Below are 18,153 nucleotides of genomic sequence, written 5' to 3' on the forward strand. Positions count from 1 at the left end.
TGCTAACCCTCCATGAGATCTTCATTTCTATGGTTCTGCTCCTGATCTAGCTGTCCTCTTAGTTTGCTTTTGTTTTAGGTGCGGTTCTTAATAACTGTGAGTTTGCTATCCTTTCACTGTTCATGTTTTTTATCTTCTTTTTCTTAGGTAAGTCCCTTTAACATATCATATAATAAGGGCTTGGTGATGATGAACTCCTTGAATTTGATCTTATCTGAGAAGCACTTTATCTGCCCTTCCATTCTAAATGAAAGCTTTGCTGGATAAAGCAATCTTGGATGTAGGTGTTTGGATGTCATTACTTGGAATACTTCTTTCCAACCCCTTCTTGCCTGTAAGGTCTCTTTTGAGAAATCTGCTGACAGTCTGATGGGAACTCCTTTGTAAGTGACTGTCCCCTTATCTCTTGCTGCTTGTAAGATTCTCGCCTTCATTTGAATCTTGACTAATGTAATGATGATGTGCCTTGGTGTGTTCCTCCTTGGGTCCAACTTCTTTGGGACTCTGAACTTCCTGGATTTCCTGGAAGTCTATTTTCTCTGCCAGAGTGGGAAAGTTCTCCTTTATTATTTGTTCAAATAAGTTTTCCATTCATGGCTGTTCCTCTTCCCCTCTGGTACCCCTATAATTCGGATGTTGGAACATTTAAAGATATCCTGAAGGTTATCTAAGCCTCTCCTCATTTTTTTGAATTCTTGTTTCTTCATCCTTTTCTCTTTGGTCATTTTTTTCCTCCTTCTGGTCCACTCCTTTGATCTGAGTCCCAGTTTCCTTTCCATTACTATTGGTTTCCTGTGTATTTCCATTCATTTCAATTAGTTTAGCCTTCATATGTTCCTCTAATTTGTGACTAAAATCAACCAGTTCTGTGAGCATCCTGATCACCAGTGTTTTGAACTGTGCATCTGAAAGTTTGGCTATTTCTTCCTTGCTTATATTTATGGGCTCTGGGGCTCTGAGTTGTTCTTGAGCCATGTTTTGATCTGTTTGTGCCTGTTACATATGAGGAGTGGAGCCTTAGATGTTCACCACTCCACTGTGTCTCTGTGTGTAAATACATGACATCTGTCAGTCTGTTCCCTATGTCCACGTCTTTATTTCTGTATTCTGATGTTTGTTTTGTTCATTAGATTCCACATGTGAGATCATATGGTATCTGTCTTTCTCTGACTGGTCTATTTCACTGAGAATAATATTCTCTAGGTCCATCCATGCTGTTGCAAAAAGTAAAATTTCCCGTTTGTTTGTTTTTATGGCCTGGTGGTATTCTACTTTGTAAATGGACCATAGCTCTTCTATCCACTCACCTACTGATTGGCACCCAGGCTCTTTCTAGATCTTGGCTCTTAACTCTGCAATAAACATAGGGGTGATATATTCTTTCAAATTAATCTTTAGAGATTCTTAGGATGTGTTTCCAGAAGTGGGATTGCTGGGTCAAAAGGCAGTTCCATTTTTAAGTTTTTAAGGAGACTTCATACTGTTTTCCATAGTGGCTGCACCATTTGCTTTCCTACCAACAGTGCATCAGGGTTCCCTTTATTTCTGCATCTTGGCCAGCACTTGTTTGTTGATTAATTGATGGTAGCCATTCTGGCAGGTGTAAGGGGATACCTCATTGTGGTTTTAATTTTTTCATATGTCTATTGGCCATCTGTATGTCATTTTTGGAGAAGTGTCTATTCAGGTCCTTTGCCTATTTTTTATTGGGTTGTTTGTCTTCCTGGTGTTGAGTTGTGTAAGTTCCTTACATATTTTTTTAATTCACCCCTTTTCAGATGTATTATGGGCAAATATGTTCTCCCACATCTTTATGGTCAATTAATATTTTGACAAAGGAGGCAAGAGCATACAATGGAGTGAATACTGTCTCTTCAATAAATTGTGCTGGGGCCCTGGCTGGTATGGCTCAGTGGATTGAGGTACTAAGGTACTGAGACACAAGGTACTGAGTCAAAGCAGGAAGGTGGAGGAAATTAGGAAATCTAGAATAAGAAGCAAAATAAAGAAATTATGAAATGGTCAGTGAATCTCAAGCTTTAGGGAGCATCAGAATCACTTGGAGGGCTATTAAAAGAAGGAGCACTGGGCTCCACCTGTAGCATTCCTGCTCCTGTGGGTCTTAGAGGCCTGAAATGTCCATCTCCAGCAAGCTGCTGGACGATGCTCATGACGCTGGTCCACAGGCCCCAGTTTGAGAATGGTGGTTCCAGTGTGGGCAGTGACTTTTCATGAGCTCCTGGAATAGTCTGTTGGGAGGGCTTAGAAAGGGTTGGGGACAGGCAGACAAACAGTTGGCTTTTTTCCCCCCATTTTAATTTCCTTTTTAAAAAAGTCAAATGCCCTAGTCAATTTTTGAGGATCTAAATCTCCTTCTGCATTAAAATGCAAAATAAGAACTTACATTTTTTGCCATCTCAATATACATAGAAATTCTATGAAAAATGAAATGTATCATGTTTTTGTAATAGTCATACAGCTAGTTCAGAGCTCTGGTTAAAAAGTGTGTGTTCTGAAAATAAACTGCCTAGGGCCAAACTTTGATTCCATGATAGTTTTTCTGCCCTGAGGTCACTAGTTTCTTAAACTCTTTGAGCTTCCTTTGTAAAATGTGGATATTAGTAATTGCATAGAGTTGTTACAGGATTAAATGAAGTGGGGTGTTGAAACTATTGGCATGCCTAGCACATAATAACTGCTTTATAAATGTCTGCTGTTATTGGAACACCAAAGGAAATACCTTCATTCAGGAACGTGACTTCGTATACAATACTTAGTAGTTATCTCAGGTTGAACTCGTTGTTTACTCTGTGCATCTATAATTAATTCATTGTAACTCTTCAGCTAAGAATAACACTGAGTTGGCCTGAGGTTATCAATTACAGGTAAACAATGTGATTCAAAAGCCAAAGTGGATTACAGATAACAAAGGATCTAAGGTTCCCTCTAGCAAATTTCAGACTAGGAAGAAAGAATAACCTTCTATTGACCAGTAGTTCAGAGCATCAACTCTGGGACCAGATTGTCTGGATTTGCACTCTGACTCCGCCCTTTACTAAGTCTATGACCTTGAATAAGTTACTTGACAGTCTGTGCCTCAGAATCTTCATCTATCAAATGGTCACACACCCACATACATGCTGTCCTATTTAATAGAGTTTAGATTCTGTAAATGAAACATGCAAAGTGTTTATAACAAATGCTTTGCACAAAATAAGCACTCTAAAAGTGTTTGCTGTTATTGATATCTAGATTGTATATATGTAGATTTTTGCAGTATTTTGATTTTAAGGGCAAATAAATCAGAAAACAGTATTTTTATTTTTTTACTTTTTGGCCTTCAGTTCAATATACTGGAACATGGGTCTGTGCTCACTTTATAAAACTGGAAACAAGTTTTTTATTAATAAACCTATACATGAGGAGAAAAGCCCCTCCCACCAGCCCCCACCACAGCTTTCTTAAAATATAATTGGTGCTTCATTTAAAGTGGAGTTAGTACTCTGAAAACAATCTAGTCTTTAATAATGTTCTAGAAAAAGAAGAGGTCCTTTCTTGACTTGCAGAAATCTCTGCAAGTGCACGTGTAAAGGATGTCAGTGACTTTGTCATTGACAAGTGCTACGGTCTTCTGTGTGTTGACACCGCTGGCTTCTCAGTCCTTGAAATCGCCTCTTTCTGGACAACTTGACATAGACATGGCACTGCTGTGGGCCCTGCTTCGCTCCCAGACATCACTGCTCTAATTTCCCAGGCAAACCTTCTGTCATGTCCCCTCCTGGACATGTCCGTCAGCACCTGCACCCTGACCTCCCCTGTGCAGACACTTCCGCAAGGACTCCGTAATTCCCAAGACTTCCTCTTTCCTCCCCCAGCTGAGGCCTCGTCTCCTCTATTCTCCCACGTCAGGTCTAGTGCTCTATTCCCCGAAGCCTGTTAGGCTTCCATTCGGATTTCTCATTGCCACATCGAAGCTAAACTTACATTTCTTCAAAACCCATTACCCTCCCCATGCCGCTGTGTGTCCGTGTCACCACACTGCACCAAGACCCTTGGATAAGCGTGTTGCTCCTACATTCGGCTCATCCCATGGGTTTCTTTCTGAACTCCACGTTCCTCTGAATTTCTTTTCCCTGGTTGGGACTTACTGCTACCTGCCCTTCTAGGTGAGAATCTTCTTCTCCAGCAACTACATCCTTTCTTCTTATCTGAGATTTTGCTTTCTACAACTTCAGTTACCAAGGGCAACTTTGGTACCAAAATAGTAAAAGGAAAATTCCAGAAGTAAACAATTAAGGCATATGTTTTAGATTGCATGCCATTCTGAGTATCATGGTGAAATCTCTGGTGTCCCACTCCGTCCCACCCAGGATGTGACTCATCCTTTCGGCCACCATCTACAAGCTGTAATCTGCTCCCCACCCGCCAGTCAGGTAGCAGGCATCGGGGCTATCAGATCAACTCTAGGTCTCACAGTGCTGTTGGTCAAGTCACCCTTACTTTACTTCATAATGACCCCACAGTACAAGAGTGCAGATGCTGGTGATTTGGATATGCCAAAAAACAGCTGTAAAGTGCTTTCTTTAAGTGAAAGGTTAAAGTTCTCAACTTAGAAAGGACAGAAAAGAAGTCATGTACTGAGATTGCTAAGACCTACAGTAAGAACAAACCTTATTTCTGTGAAACTGTAAGAAGGAGAAAGAAATTTGTGCTGGTTTTGCTGTTGTACCTCAAACTGCAAAAGTTACAGCCATCGTATGTGGTAAGTACTTAGTTAAAATTTTAAAAAGCATTAAATTCATGGGCGAAAGACCTGAACAGAAAAGTGCTTCAATCAATGGCAACATATTGCACCAGAAAGCATTGAATCTATAAAGAGACTTCAGCAAGGGATCCCCTAAAACCAGCGACCACATTTGTATCACTTTTACTATGGTATATGATTGCAATTATTCTATTTTATTATCAGTTATTGTTGTTAATCTCTTACTGTGCCTAATTTATAAATTAAACTTTACCATAGGCATGTGTGTGTGGGTTCTGTACTGCCCCACTTCGGGCACCCCCTGGGGGCCCTGGGAAACACCCCCTGCAGATCGGGGGAGACGACCGCCCTCAGACACAGTCCCACCGCAGGTGCTCTCCTTCCAGTTCGCCTTTCACAGCACCGAAAAGCTAATAATATTCCTTTCAACAAGCCTTTGAGCCTTTCCAGACCTTTCTTGTTTCCACTTATATCAAGTGCAGACACAGTTGCCCGACTTCCAGCTATTTCCGTAGTTTGCCTTTAAAGCACGCAGCTCCCCCCCTCCCCACACACAGCCCACTTGGACACTGCTCGGCTCCTCTGACTGGTTGGTGGTCCCGTGCACACACCTTGTACTCACCGTGCTAACCCTGCCGCCCTCCCTGCTGGGGATCAATGTTGCACGTACCCTCAGCACCTGTATTACTTTGTGCCTTGTTCACACGGGGTGGTGCACATCAACTTTGTTTTTCATGTCTTTAAAGGCATGTGCTTTGTAAACAGTCTTAAATTATATTTGAATGTATAAAATTAAATAAAAATACAATAAAATAAAAACACTGAATATTACCCCTGAAAGAGACCAAAGAGAAAAATGTGCTTCTCAATCTTGTTATTTTACAAATGAGAAATCTGAACACATGAGATGAGACATTTTAAATTTTAATAGTTATATTTTTAGATTTTTGGTTGTCTTCTACTCATGGCACCAGGCAGTCAGTTGCTTTTTACATAATTGATAACGTTTTATTTTAGATTTGCTTTTGATTAGAGAATTTGCAAGTAAATAGTACTGGAGGTAAGAAAATATGGCACAAATCTGAAAGTAATAATCAAGATATAGAAGAGTTGAAAATAGTGCAATGCATCCGTTACAGTCTATGCTTAATTATTTGACTGACTGGTTGGTAGCGCACAGCCGTCTCCCCTGGCAAACAGCTTTCACGCATTTACTAAATGAGCAGACAAGGAAGTTTCATGGCTACATTTTCAGCATAAGGTCAAGGGAAGAGAAGAGGAAAAGGTCAACTGGGGAAACTGTTCCTGGCACCGATGAGGCTGTCTTTAGCTGAGCCCCCTGGAGCTGGTGGCCTGCAGAGCCAGCGCCCTCGTCTGTGGCAGGGAGGGTGGACTTCCTTTAGCCATTTTCACTCTTCCTAGGACTCTCTCTCCCACGCAAAGTTTAAGTGGGCAAGTGCAACACTTTAAACACAGAATGAGTCAAAAAAAAAAGGTGAAATTCTCATTATGCACCAGAACATTCGTGAAAGAGAGAGAAGACTTCACTGTTCACATGCTGATTCATTGTTCATTCCTCTTCTCTTATTTTGGAAACTTTAAGAGCCACCCTGAGCAGCCCAACTTTCAGTGGTTTCCACCAGCAATTTCGGTCTTCCTGACCAGGCTCGCTGAATTATAGGCCCCAAAGTAAATTTTCTGCAGGGGAACAGAAATAGACTGTGGCTGGAGATCTGTTTGGGGCAGCGGGTGGTGAGGGACAAGCTAAAGAAGCCAAAGAAGCCAAAGAAGACAAGAAGCCAAAATCTCAAGTGCAAAGAACTCTGGATATTAAGAAGTGAAAAATGGATTCACTGTGCAATGTAATTCTGATATAAGCTAGCTAGAACTAGGTCATTTCACAAGTTAAGGGCACAGTCCCTGCAAGATTGCTCTGCAGATACCAGCTGTAAGTTCGGGGGTTCCCAGACCACCCACACTTCTGACTAACTGGCTACAAACTCAGGGTTTCCTACAAGCCCCTCAGGCTTGAGAATTTTGTTAGTGTTGTTGTAGGGAATGTGCAAACCTGTAGAGAATTTTGTAGAAGTGTATTTGAGCCAAACTCAAGACATGCCGGGAGCAAGCTCTCAAATGCTCTGGGAATGACATTTTGCAGCTTCTTTTCTGCATTCAGAATTAAAGAAGAAACTTAAGGGATAATTACTTGGATGTGGGAGAAAGCAAGTGAGGGAATTGTATTATTGGGTATTTACTGAGAATATGTGCTTTTTTGAGGGTGGTTTTGGCTTGTGTCAAAAGTACGTTAACCTAGGTATGCAGACACAATGAACAGGCCTTGCTTGAGGTGAAGATAAACTTTTTACTAACAAGTTATGTGTCTGGGGTCTGGCTACCCACCATGACTTGTCCATGTAGAAATTTATAATTGTGTCATTCTGCAAGGTCACTTTCTATAGAATTCCCTTTCTTTTCATTCACACTACAACAACTCACAGAACTTAAAAAGCACTGTAGTTAAAATTATAGTCTGACTAAACAGGGTACAGATCAGAAGCAGCCAAATAAACGCAGGTGACAAGCAAGTCTTGGGAGGGTCCCAAACATGAAGCTTTTGTTTCCTCAGGACAGGTCACCTTCCCAGCACATCAGTGAGCATCACCGACCAAGAAGCTTACCCAAGCCCCAGCGACCAGAGTTTTTAGTGGGTTTCATGCTGTAGGCAGTGTTGATTGAATCATAAGCAATGCGATTGGACTCAATCTCCAGTGCTCCTTACCTCCAGGGATGTTGGGAAGTCAGGTCAATATGAAGGCTCAAAGCCCAAACTCTCTTATCACATGTTGGTCTTTCGGTTGTGGCCAAAGCCCATTCTGCAACCACTTAGGGATCCCCAGTAGATCACCTCATTAGCATAAATTCAGATATGGTCCTAGGGGTCTATCATGAAAAAGAACACTTCTTTTTTTATTATTTTAGGGGGGGGTTAAAAGATTTTATTTATTTTTAGGGAGGGGAAGAGAGGGAGAGAAACATCAATCTGTGGTTGCCTCTTATGTGCCCCCTACTGGGGACCTGGCCTGCAACCCAGGCATGTATCCTGACTGGGAATCAAACCGGTGACCCTTTGGTTCGCAGACTGGCACTGAATCCACTGAGCCACACCAGCCGGGCAGAACACTTCCATTACTTGCAAAATTGTAAGTGTTTAGCAGTTCCCTCTCAGGAACCTAAAGAAAAACCAGACAAATTCTTTATTATACAACACAGAAAGGAGAGTATGAAATGGACTTATTTTAAGTCATGAAAAACTAAGTCAAAGAATTATAACTTTTATGATGAAGAAACCACTGAAAAATATCACTTGAATATAAAATATATTGGTCATCAAACACTATTAAACTTTTTTTTGAAAGAGAATCTTCATTAAAGCTGGGGACAGTGAAACAATGGAGGCCTTCAGATAGAAGAAGCAACTGGAGAGAGACCAGGTGGGGCTTCTTTGGCTCCCTAGAGACGTAATGGGAAAGAAATGAGCCAAAGCGGGGCTGCTGTTAGCTCGCTGGGAAGTCAGAGGAAAGGCAGCCTTGGACAGCTTCTGGGGGGTTAGCCCAGGGGGAGATGCTGCTGACCACTGCTCCCCGGGTTACAAGTCTCATGGGGTCCCTAGAGTTTAGGAGATGCACGCCTGTGGGGGACGGAGAGGGGGAAGGGAAAGGACGAATGTGCTCCCAGAAGGGAGAGCCTGTGTCTGCTACTAGATCATTTAAAATTTGTTTTCCACTCACTCGCTCATCCATTCAGCAATATTTATGAGCTATCTACCTCCTGTGCTACTCAATGAAGATATGCTATTACCCTGTCGCTGTAAAAAATTCTCGTATTACATTGAAAAGAGGAAGGATAACTATTTGAAATTATTTTATTTTAATTCCAGTTGAAATGAACCTGACTTCTGAGATAACTTAATTTTTCTTATCCAGCATGATGTTAAGAGAGCCCCACAAATCGAAAATATTTGGCATCTAGTCTGGATTTATAAGGAAATTGGGAATGTGGGGGGTAATAGAAGAAATATATATGTTGTTTGTTTAATCAGAAGGCTACCATTTGGTCTTGTTTTTAAAGAAAATGGAGAAGTGCTTTGAAATGTGATATGTTTTAAACTGTTCTTTTTTTGCTTTCCTGTAATTGGAGCAACATACTAATTTCTACAAGTTGTGACTACTAACAGAGAGCAATCACCTCACAGACTTGTACCGAAGAGACGAAACCATCCAGGTGACAGGAAATGGCCATGTGCAGAGTCCCCGGTTCCCAAACAGCTACCCCAGGAACCTGCTCCTGACGTGGCGGCTCCATTCCCAGGAGAAAACGAGGATACAGCTAGCCTTTGACAATCAGTTTGGATTAGAAGAAGCAGAAAATGATATCTGTCGGTAAGTGAAGAAATAAATCCATGTTAGAGAATGCTTCCAAGGTGAGAAAAAGGTGAATTTAAAAACATCATATTAAACTGCCCTTTGGCCCCTTTGGACCTACTCAAAATGCACCACTTAGTTCTCGAAAAGCCTCATGTCGGTCCTATCAGACCGTATAAACTGGAGCAGAGACAGCTGTGACTGACAGAAGCTCACTTTCACACCTGTCAGAGCCAGGCTGCATGACCCCCAGGGAAAGAGGGAATCTGGAGGCCTCTGTCTTGGCCAGGCCTAGAGCAGTTTCTGTGGGCAGGTGGATGCATTCAACATCCTAGATCACCTGCAGCAAGACTAGTGGCTCTGGTCTAAATCCACCTTGGGCTTAAAGAGTGTGCACCCTGCTTGGCTCCCGGAACTAATCCAGACTATTGCAACCTATGCATAGCAGTAATGGTTTCCCCAGACCCCACTCGGAGAGGATGATAGTGAGGACTTATGGTGTTAGGGCCTTACCCCTAAATCATAGTTTTAAGGCCTCGGGTATGTGTAAGGGGGAAGGTAAGGCAACCCAAGGGTCTGTGTGCTGCCCAGATTGTCAGTTCCCTGTGGTTTCTCAGTCACCTTAGAAGATGAAAACCGTGTCTGATGATCTCCCTTTTTAGCATATTGATCAGAGAGGACCCTGGCTGTTGTTTTCTGAATTCTCTGTTCACAGCATCTTATTCATTTAATTAGCATGTATAAGACTTGGGGAGGATTTTTTTTCTTTTCTCTACTTAACTGCACACACTTTTTCTGCATTGTCAATGAACTACCGAACTGCTAAATCCTTTCAGCAGGTTTATTTTCCCTTGAATAATAAAAAGAGAGTGCCTCAAATTTGACTGTCCTTCATTGCAGACAATGCAGACAATGCTGACAATGTCCTTTATGCTGACAGCTTTGATTATCTTGCTAGTTTTTTCAAGAATAACAGTAGTGACTATTACTTTCCAGAACCATAAAGGGTAATGTATGCCAGAAAACATACAAATATATGCAGGAGGAGCAAATCAGTATTTACAAAGAGAATAAACTTAGAGCAGATCTTGTGCCTCTTCAACCTTGAAAGAGAGAACTAATTTTCTGTTCTGGAAAAAAAGAGATTGTGGGGAAAAAACCGCAACACTATTAAAAGGTAGTGATAGGTGATGGCATGGGATGGAGAAGCCAGGTTTTCACTACTGAGCAGGGTTTTTGATTCCGGTAGTGAGTGAGCTCTTTTGGCATGCTGGCCTTAAAACAGAAGAGGAGATTAGGATGTTCTTGGCCCTACATCAAATCTACCTGGTTTTCAAAATGTATGAAGAGAGGTAGAAGACCGAGAGGTGGAAAGAGGAGAGGAAGAAGGGAAAGACACAGGTCAGAGACTTGCCTCCGAACTCTCCCCAAGAAACAAAATGGTGCGCTCTTGACATCGAACTCAGAGTCGGAGTTACACTGACGATGTGTTTTTTAAAAAGCAAAGGTGACTGATTGAGTTATGAACAAAATTTCAAGTATACCCTGGCTTTGTGCAGTATGATTTGCATGTATTGTATATAAAATGAAATGCAATTGATTTTCTACCATCTGTTCCAAAGCCTCCTTGATGTTTACACTGTAATATTTTATTGCTTGAGTAATGATTCTCTGTGAGTGTTTTTCACCTTCCAAGCACCATAGAAATGTTAAGTAAGTAGTTTATACAGCACCCAAAAGATAACCAGCTGGGAAAATTGATTAAACCTTCTTATACTGCTCATAAGGAAACTGAGGCAAAGGACATAAAGATCTCATAAATCACTGTCGACAAAATTTAATACCCATATTATTATATTTACCTCCTTAGATTAACCTGCCCAACCCAACAAGAGCTCTGAGGTGCATGGGTAGGACCGGTAAAGCCATACGACATTTTTTTTATATTTAGATGTGATGTTTCTCATACTGATTCCTTTTGGCAATTGTAGCAGAAAAGTCACAGATGGAGAACAAGTGAGGCAGCCAGACTGTGTGGACCCAGGAAAAAGTACAGAGGCAAAACGAAGGCCCTTGGAGACAGGTTCAGGGTGTCAGCCAGGATGATTAGTCTTAAGTCATCCACACCTGGTTTAACCAGCCCAGATATTTATAGTAGTGGTTAACAAACATCTCTACTCAATTCATATGTTTTCCAATATGATAAAAGTCATATTTTATGATATTATCCCTTTAAAAGACAGTTTCCAAAAAGAGGAGTTAGTTATTTATTTCATGTGATGAAGTGCTGATTCTATATGCTGTATAGACACAGATCTTCCTTTTTTTAAAAATTTTATTCATTTATCTTTAGAGAGAAAGGGAAGGAGAGAAGGAGAGAAATATCAACGTATGCTTGCATCTTGTGAGTCCCCTGCTGGGAACTGGCCTGCAACCCAGACATGTACCCTGACTGGGAACCGAACCGCGATCCTATGGTTTGCAGGCCCGAGCTCAATCCACGGAGCTACACCAGCCAGGGCTCACATCTTCTTTTTTAAAGAAAGTATGGAGCGTGGTAAATTAAACCAAAATAAGAATTTGTTTGAAAAACTTTATATAATAAATATTTGGGCATATAATTAGAGCTACATCTCCTCAAATATGATGATAGATTATAGCTATTAGTTTTTTCAGGAAAGCCTTATAAACCAGATGCTCAGAAAGTGGCCTGTTTTGATTATTAATGATATGGGAACAGTCATAGCAAATGTGTGTGAAAGTGTTTTTAGAACAGATTGTGGAGGTTCAGATTTGGAAAACCTAATCCAAACACTAGCTTCACTTTAGAAATGTCTGTAGCATAGCCAGCCCCCAGGACCCATGGTGACTGTCGTGGCTGATGTCAGTTTTCCAGCAGGTGCTGCTGAGCACACAGCCAGGGGAGCCCCCGAGTAGTCAAGATGGAGGCAGCAGTAAACATGGCTCACCTCCTTGCACAACCACATCAAGATTACAACTAAACTACAGAACAACCATCCCTCAAAAAAAGTCAGAAATCGAGTTGAATGATAGTCTAACAACTATAGAACTAAAGAAACTGCATCCATCCAGACTGGTAGGTCTGTGGAGATGTAGAGATGCTGAGATGCCGAGCGGGCTGACCTCAAACACACTTATGGTAGATAAAAAATTTAGGACAGGTATCTGTGGAGCGAGAGGTCCCAGGTCTACACCAGCTCCCCTCCCCCAAGTCCAGGGTTTCAATGCCAATCCCAGTGCCAGGGAGACAAGCCCCCATAACTTCTAGCTACAAAACCCAGCCACTTTGAATTGGTGAAAGGACCCATTAGAGTCCCAAGCAGTTCCCCTTATAGGGCCCAAACATGGACTCACATAGACTCACTCCCTCTGAGCTCCTGCACCAGGGCAGCAAATTACAGGGTGTTAGTGATAATGGGAGGAACTGAAGTGTCTGTCATCAGGGTGAGAGCTGGGGGACAGCTTTCTCCCATACAGAAAGATGGGTAGAGACCATTGTTCCTTTTCTGAGCCCCTCCCACACAGAGCCGCAGAGCTGGCAGGCTGGAGCCATTATCTGAGACTCCATCAACGTGGCTCACAAAGTTTACTCCACCCTGGGGAATCCCTGAGAATCTGCCCCACCCAACTTACAGCCAACCCAAGCTGTTAACAGTGACATTTCCAGATGAATCTCTGGTCTCAACACAGACTTCATATCTTCTCAAATCTCTTCAAATAAGCAATGACTGGCCTCAGAGAGCTCCCAGCCACCATGCCTCTGGCTGAGTGGCCCTAGGCCCCCCCTAAGAGCAGCCAGCTTTGGATCACGGTTTGGTTCTCCTAGGGACCTCCAATCCCAGCACAAGTCTCAGTCATACACAGATTGCTTTGTAGCTCATGTTGAATGGGCCCAGGTGGAACATAGGTGAAAGCTGACCCTGACCTGCACCACATGGGATACCCCAGAGACTGTGTACCCAGTGGACAGCTACAGACTGCATCAGAGCACAACCATCTACTGCTGCACAGCTGATCCTCCACAAAGGGTGGAGGTTGATGGTCAGTGGTCACAGCCAGTCCTTGAAGCTGACTGGCCTGGCTAAATCCTTCCCATTGACCTGCCAGCAGCCATCAAGGCTCAACTACAAGAGGAAGGTGTACTCAGCCTGGAGGGAGGAAATGTCTGGTACCCTGCTTTGTGATATGAGAGTCTGTGCCACTGGACCCTATAAGACACCTTACTACATTAGGCCATGATACCAAGACAAGAAGTGATAGCAGCTCTACCTAATACATAGAAACAGATACAGGGAGTCTGGAAATGTGAGGAGACAAAGAAACACAACCCAAATATAGAACAGATCAAAAATCCAGAAAAAATTAAACAAATGGAGATGAGCAATATATCAGATACAAAATTCAAAACAATGGTTATAAAGATGATCAAAGAACTTAGTGAGTACCTCAACAGCATATGAGACCCAGGCAGAAATAAAGGATATACTAATTAAAATAAAGAACAATTTATAGCAAATTAAAAGCAGAATAGATAAAGTCAAGAATCAAAGCAAGAATATGGAACATTGGGAAACAAAAAACTGCAAATCACAACAACAAGAAGAAAAAAGAATTTAAAAAAAAGAGGATAGTGTAAGGAGACTCTGGGACAACTTCAAGCATTCCAACATTCACATCATAGGGGTGCCAGAAGGAGAAGAGAAAGAGCAAGTAATTGGAAATCTATTTGAAAAATAATGGAAGTAAACTTCCCTAATTTGGTGAAGGAAATAAATATACAAGTCTGGGAAGCACAGAGTCCCAAACAAGATGAATGCAAACAGGCCCACACCAAAACACATCACAATTAAAATGCCAAAGATTAAAGATAAAGAGAGAATCTTAAAAACAGCAGGAGAAGAACAGTGAGGTATCTACAGAAGAGTTCTCATTAGGCTGCCAGCTGATTTCTCAAAAGAAACCTTGTAGGCTAGAAGGGATTGACAAGAAATATTCAGTCATGGAAGCAGGGACCTACAGCCAGGATTACTCTATCCAGCAAAGCTATCATTTAGAATCAAAGACCAAATAAAGAGCTTACCAGAAAAGCCAAAATGAAGGAGTTCATCACCACCAAACCATTATTATATGAAATGTTAAAAGAACTTATTTAAGAAAAAGAAGTTCAAAACTATGAACATTAAAATGTCAATAAATATATGTCTATCAAAAATTGAATCTAAAAAACAAACTAAGCAAACAAGAAGAACAGAGACAGAATTGTAGGTACGGAGAGCATTTTTATGGCTGCTAGATGGGAGGGGGTTTGGGAGTATGGGTGAAGAGGTAAGGGAATTAAGAAGTATAAATTGGTAGTCACAGAATAGCCATAGGGATCTAGAGAACAGGACGGGAAATGGAGTAGCCAAGCAACTTATACCCATGACCCCTGGACATGAACAAAGAGGTCAGAATTGCCTGAGGGAATGGCAGGTGCTAAGTGGGAGAGTAAGGGGGAAATATTGGGACAACTGCAACAGCACAATCAATAAAATATAATTTAAAAAATAAAACGTAGCTTATAATTTTCATTTCATCTGGTAGGCTACATACCAGATGTATGTGATAAAAAAATCACATACGTAGTTTTACATTCTTGATGAAGGTAAGAATTTCAAAGTCTACCTTAATCAGCATTTGTTTATTTTTGTTACATTAACACTAGGTATGATTTTGTGGAAGTTGAAGACATATCCGAAACCAGTACCATTATTAGAGGACGCTGGTGTGGACACAAGGAAGTTCCTCCGAGGATAACATCAAGAACAAACCAAATTAAAATAACATTTAAGTCTGATGACTACTTTGTGGCTAAACCTGGATTCAAGATCTATTATTCTTTTGTGGTAAGTACCTTACCAACATGTGATTAAAAGAAGACCCTGGTTTTATAAAGTATAGTGATTATTTTCTATGATTGAATATAGTGATGTGAGGGTGAATGAACTTTATTAATTTCCATTGGTATATTTTGCTCCTGCCTATGGCCAAAACATTAAGGTCTTTTTTTTTTAAGTAAGGAATACTATTTTGGATCTATTAAGTCAACTCTTAAACCCAGACATTTTGAAGAAAAACACGGTAAATAGAAGAAGTAAAATAATTTATGATAAACCAGGTACCATATTATCTTTAATTCAACTGAAGCAAGATAAATGTAAAGTCAAATAGAAAGTAAGTGAAAGCTGAACATCTTTGATTTGAAAAGTTGCCTATGTATTTCCAATCACAGAAAAGAATACTGATAATTTTAGTTTAAATTATCACCCAAATTTGGAAGGGTCTATGTTATAATCATAAGGCCTGAATTTGCAAGCATCTTAAAGATCATAATGGTTCTATTAGAAAATATTTAACCTCTTACTGAGTCAAAATAGATATTGTAGTTAATTCTCCTTGTTGGGGCACACACAGTCACAGTCATTTCTTTAGTTAATCAGTCATTCATGAAACAATATAAAGTTGCCGACATCTTGTACTTGCAGTGGATAGAAAGATAAGTAGGAGAGACAGGGTTCTTGACCTTCTCCTGTAGCTAATAGTTTGATAGAGAGAACAGTTAGAAAGGGGAAGCAACTGAGAATGATGAATATTAAGACAGAAGTGCTGGGTGCCATAGGTCAAGGCCAGGCAGACATCAGGACAATTTTGCCTCTATAGTATCTTTAAAATACCTGAACCCTTTAACTGGGCATAGCATATTGTCTTTTGTTTTCTTAGCAACATTTTTCTTCACTCGTATTCAGTTTGTTTTTACCCCTTTTCAAAATGTGGATGCCAAAATAGAACACAGTACTATAAAAGGAATAAATTTGTGGGTTTTTTCTCTTCTGAGTTACATTTAGAATAAAAACAAATCTTGGCTTTTTAAACTAATGGCTTTTCTGTTGTGTGTTATTGGGAGTCGTGAAGTACTAAATGACTTCTACATCAGAACACTGTAACTGAAGACAATGAATGTGGTGACACTGGTTCCAGTTTTAATTTGGAAATAATCCATCAAGCATGATTTACATTATTGCAAATTCATACAGTGCCACTCAGCATTAAAACTGAAGTGTGAACCTGTGGTATCTACATTTCTTTGCCTTTTAATGTGCTCAGTGATGCATCCATTTTCAATTGTTCAAGGTCAAAACCAGCTTGGCAGGTTGGAATGGTTATGGATAGGCTTAATGAAGGAACTCCCCCCTCCAGCCCCCCCCCACTTTTTTTCAAGTGCTATTAGCATGAGTGTACACACCTTTTTGTGAAGCTTTGGTTGTGACTAAATTGAATGACCCATAAGTCAGTTTGAAACACCCCAATTCTAATACAATGTCTTTAAAAGCAAAATAATTTTTTAATAGAAAAGGCAATACACAGTACATGTGTGAATTTGGGGAGGGAAGCAGGAGCTTGAGGTGTTTTGCATAATGGGGGAGGCTTATCACTCATTTCCAGGCAATGATAAGTGGAATGTTGTGCAGTCTCTGTGGTTTGAATGGAAACTACTTGGCATCACTTTGATCATTCACTCATTCACCTCCACCAGTACATTCAGTTGTGATTTTTAGAAATGATGGCAGTCACAACTTTTTTGGTTAAATTTCGCTAATGGCCAATTGGTCTACATTCATTGAGAATAGCTCTGGGCTCTCTTTCCACTCCTAATAGGCTTCTGGCACTATATGATCAATTAGTTTCAAAGTGCTTTGGTTGCTGAATTCCAAGAGTTGGAAGAAGCTTAACCTTCAGATGTGTATAAACTCCACATCTGCATTATTTTTTAATAAACCTTTTCCATTTGAGTCTTGCTCCACAAGGATGGAAAGTTAATTATGGCTTGACCGATGTGTGGAGAAGATCGTGAACAGCATGTGTATGAACTTCAGCTCTGCTGTTTACTGGCCAAGGGCTAGTGTTTTCATTTGTAAAATATCTTTGGCCAGTTTTGTTGCCATTGCCATTGCTATTGTTATTAACATGCCAGGCAGCAAGTGAACCTGCTGGCCACTCACAGAAAGCCCAGTTGTCAGTGTGTGCGTGTGCACACGCACAGACAACTCTGACACAATTCACTTCTTCATCCACTACAGAAACCTTTAATTGTCCATTGTAACAAACACAAAAAAGCTGTGCATGCTTAATAGAAGGTACATTTCGAGATTCAAAAATCAAAAATTAATATATTTCAAAGCTATTGAAAACTTTCTTGCTTTATTAACAAACTAGCTTTTTTTAAGGTTGAAATCAGCTAATAACCATTATAAAATCTTCCTTAAATTAAAAAAAAAAAACAATGTTACCTGGCCAGTTACTTTAACTGTATATTTCTGCAGTTTGAATTAATTTCAAGTGGTACAGTTAGATTTCCATTGACATTAAAACTCTGTGTGAATCATGGTTTTGCATTATAAATCATTATGTAGAATAAAAGAAAGTAGAAAAGAAAAAGAGAAGAAAAAAAGAACTAGAACTGAAGGGTTGGATAAGATCGTATTGTTACCGAACAAGAGGTCCGAGGGAGGGGCAATACAATATTTGGCCCACCTAGGGATGCCCAAAACTGCTATACAACAGGGACCCCTCCCCAAAACAAAATACTAATATCTACTGGGCTCTTCTGTCCACCGCCAATTGGAAAGACATCTCTCAATGCCAGAGATTTGTGAAAAGGAAACAAAATGTTTATTTAATGCTACTTAGGCGTAACCCCTCCACTAAAATAGCAAAGTCCTTTATGTATACACCCACACTCACACAGCGCTCCCTTCTCCCACTGTCCCAACTCCGGGTACCGTAAATCAGGAAAAGAGCACACGTCTGTGTTTCAGGCCGCTGGAATCATCAGCTGTGTCACTGTGCAGGATCTCGAGTTAATCCAAAGTACTGTGGTACCTCTCATGGTCCACTGGCAAGAGTCCT

The 18,153-nt window shown here is 40.7% G+C and overlaps 1 protein-coding gene across 2 annotated transcripts in view; it reads left to right on the forward strand.

Annotated features, from left to right (window-relative positions):
- The window catches only part of PDGFD (platelet derived growth factor D), a 244,052-nt gene that overhangs the window by 156,371 nt on the left and 69,528 nt on the right, over positions 1–18,153 (forward strand). Inside the window, exons 2-3 of one of the 2 annotated variants that reach the window (XM_037141664.2) lie at positions 9,000–9,204; positions 14,912–15,092. In XM_037141664.2, coding sequence (XP_036997559.2) covers positions 9,000–9,204; positions 14,912–15,092 — 386 coding nt within the window. The remainder of the gene's footprint in view (positions 1–8,999; positions 9,205–14,911; positions 15,093–18,153) is intronic. The other variant, XM_037141665.2, reaches the window with a different exon arrangement.

Source organism: Artibeus jamaicensis, unplaced genomic scaffold, assembly GCF_021234435.1.
Source record: "Artibeus jamaicensis isolate MK-2021 breed Jamaican fruit bat unplaced genomic scaffold, CSHL_Jam_final contig_585, whole genome shotgun sequence".
Lineage (NCBI taxonomy): Eukaryota > Metazoa > Chordata > Mammalia > Chiroptera > Phyllostomidae > Artibeus > Artibeus jamaicensis.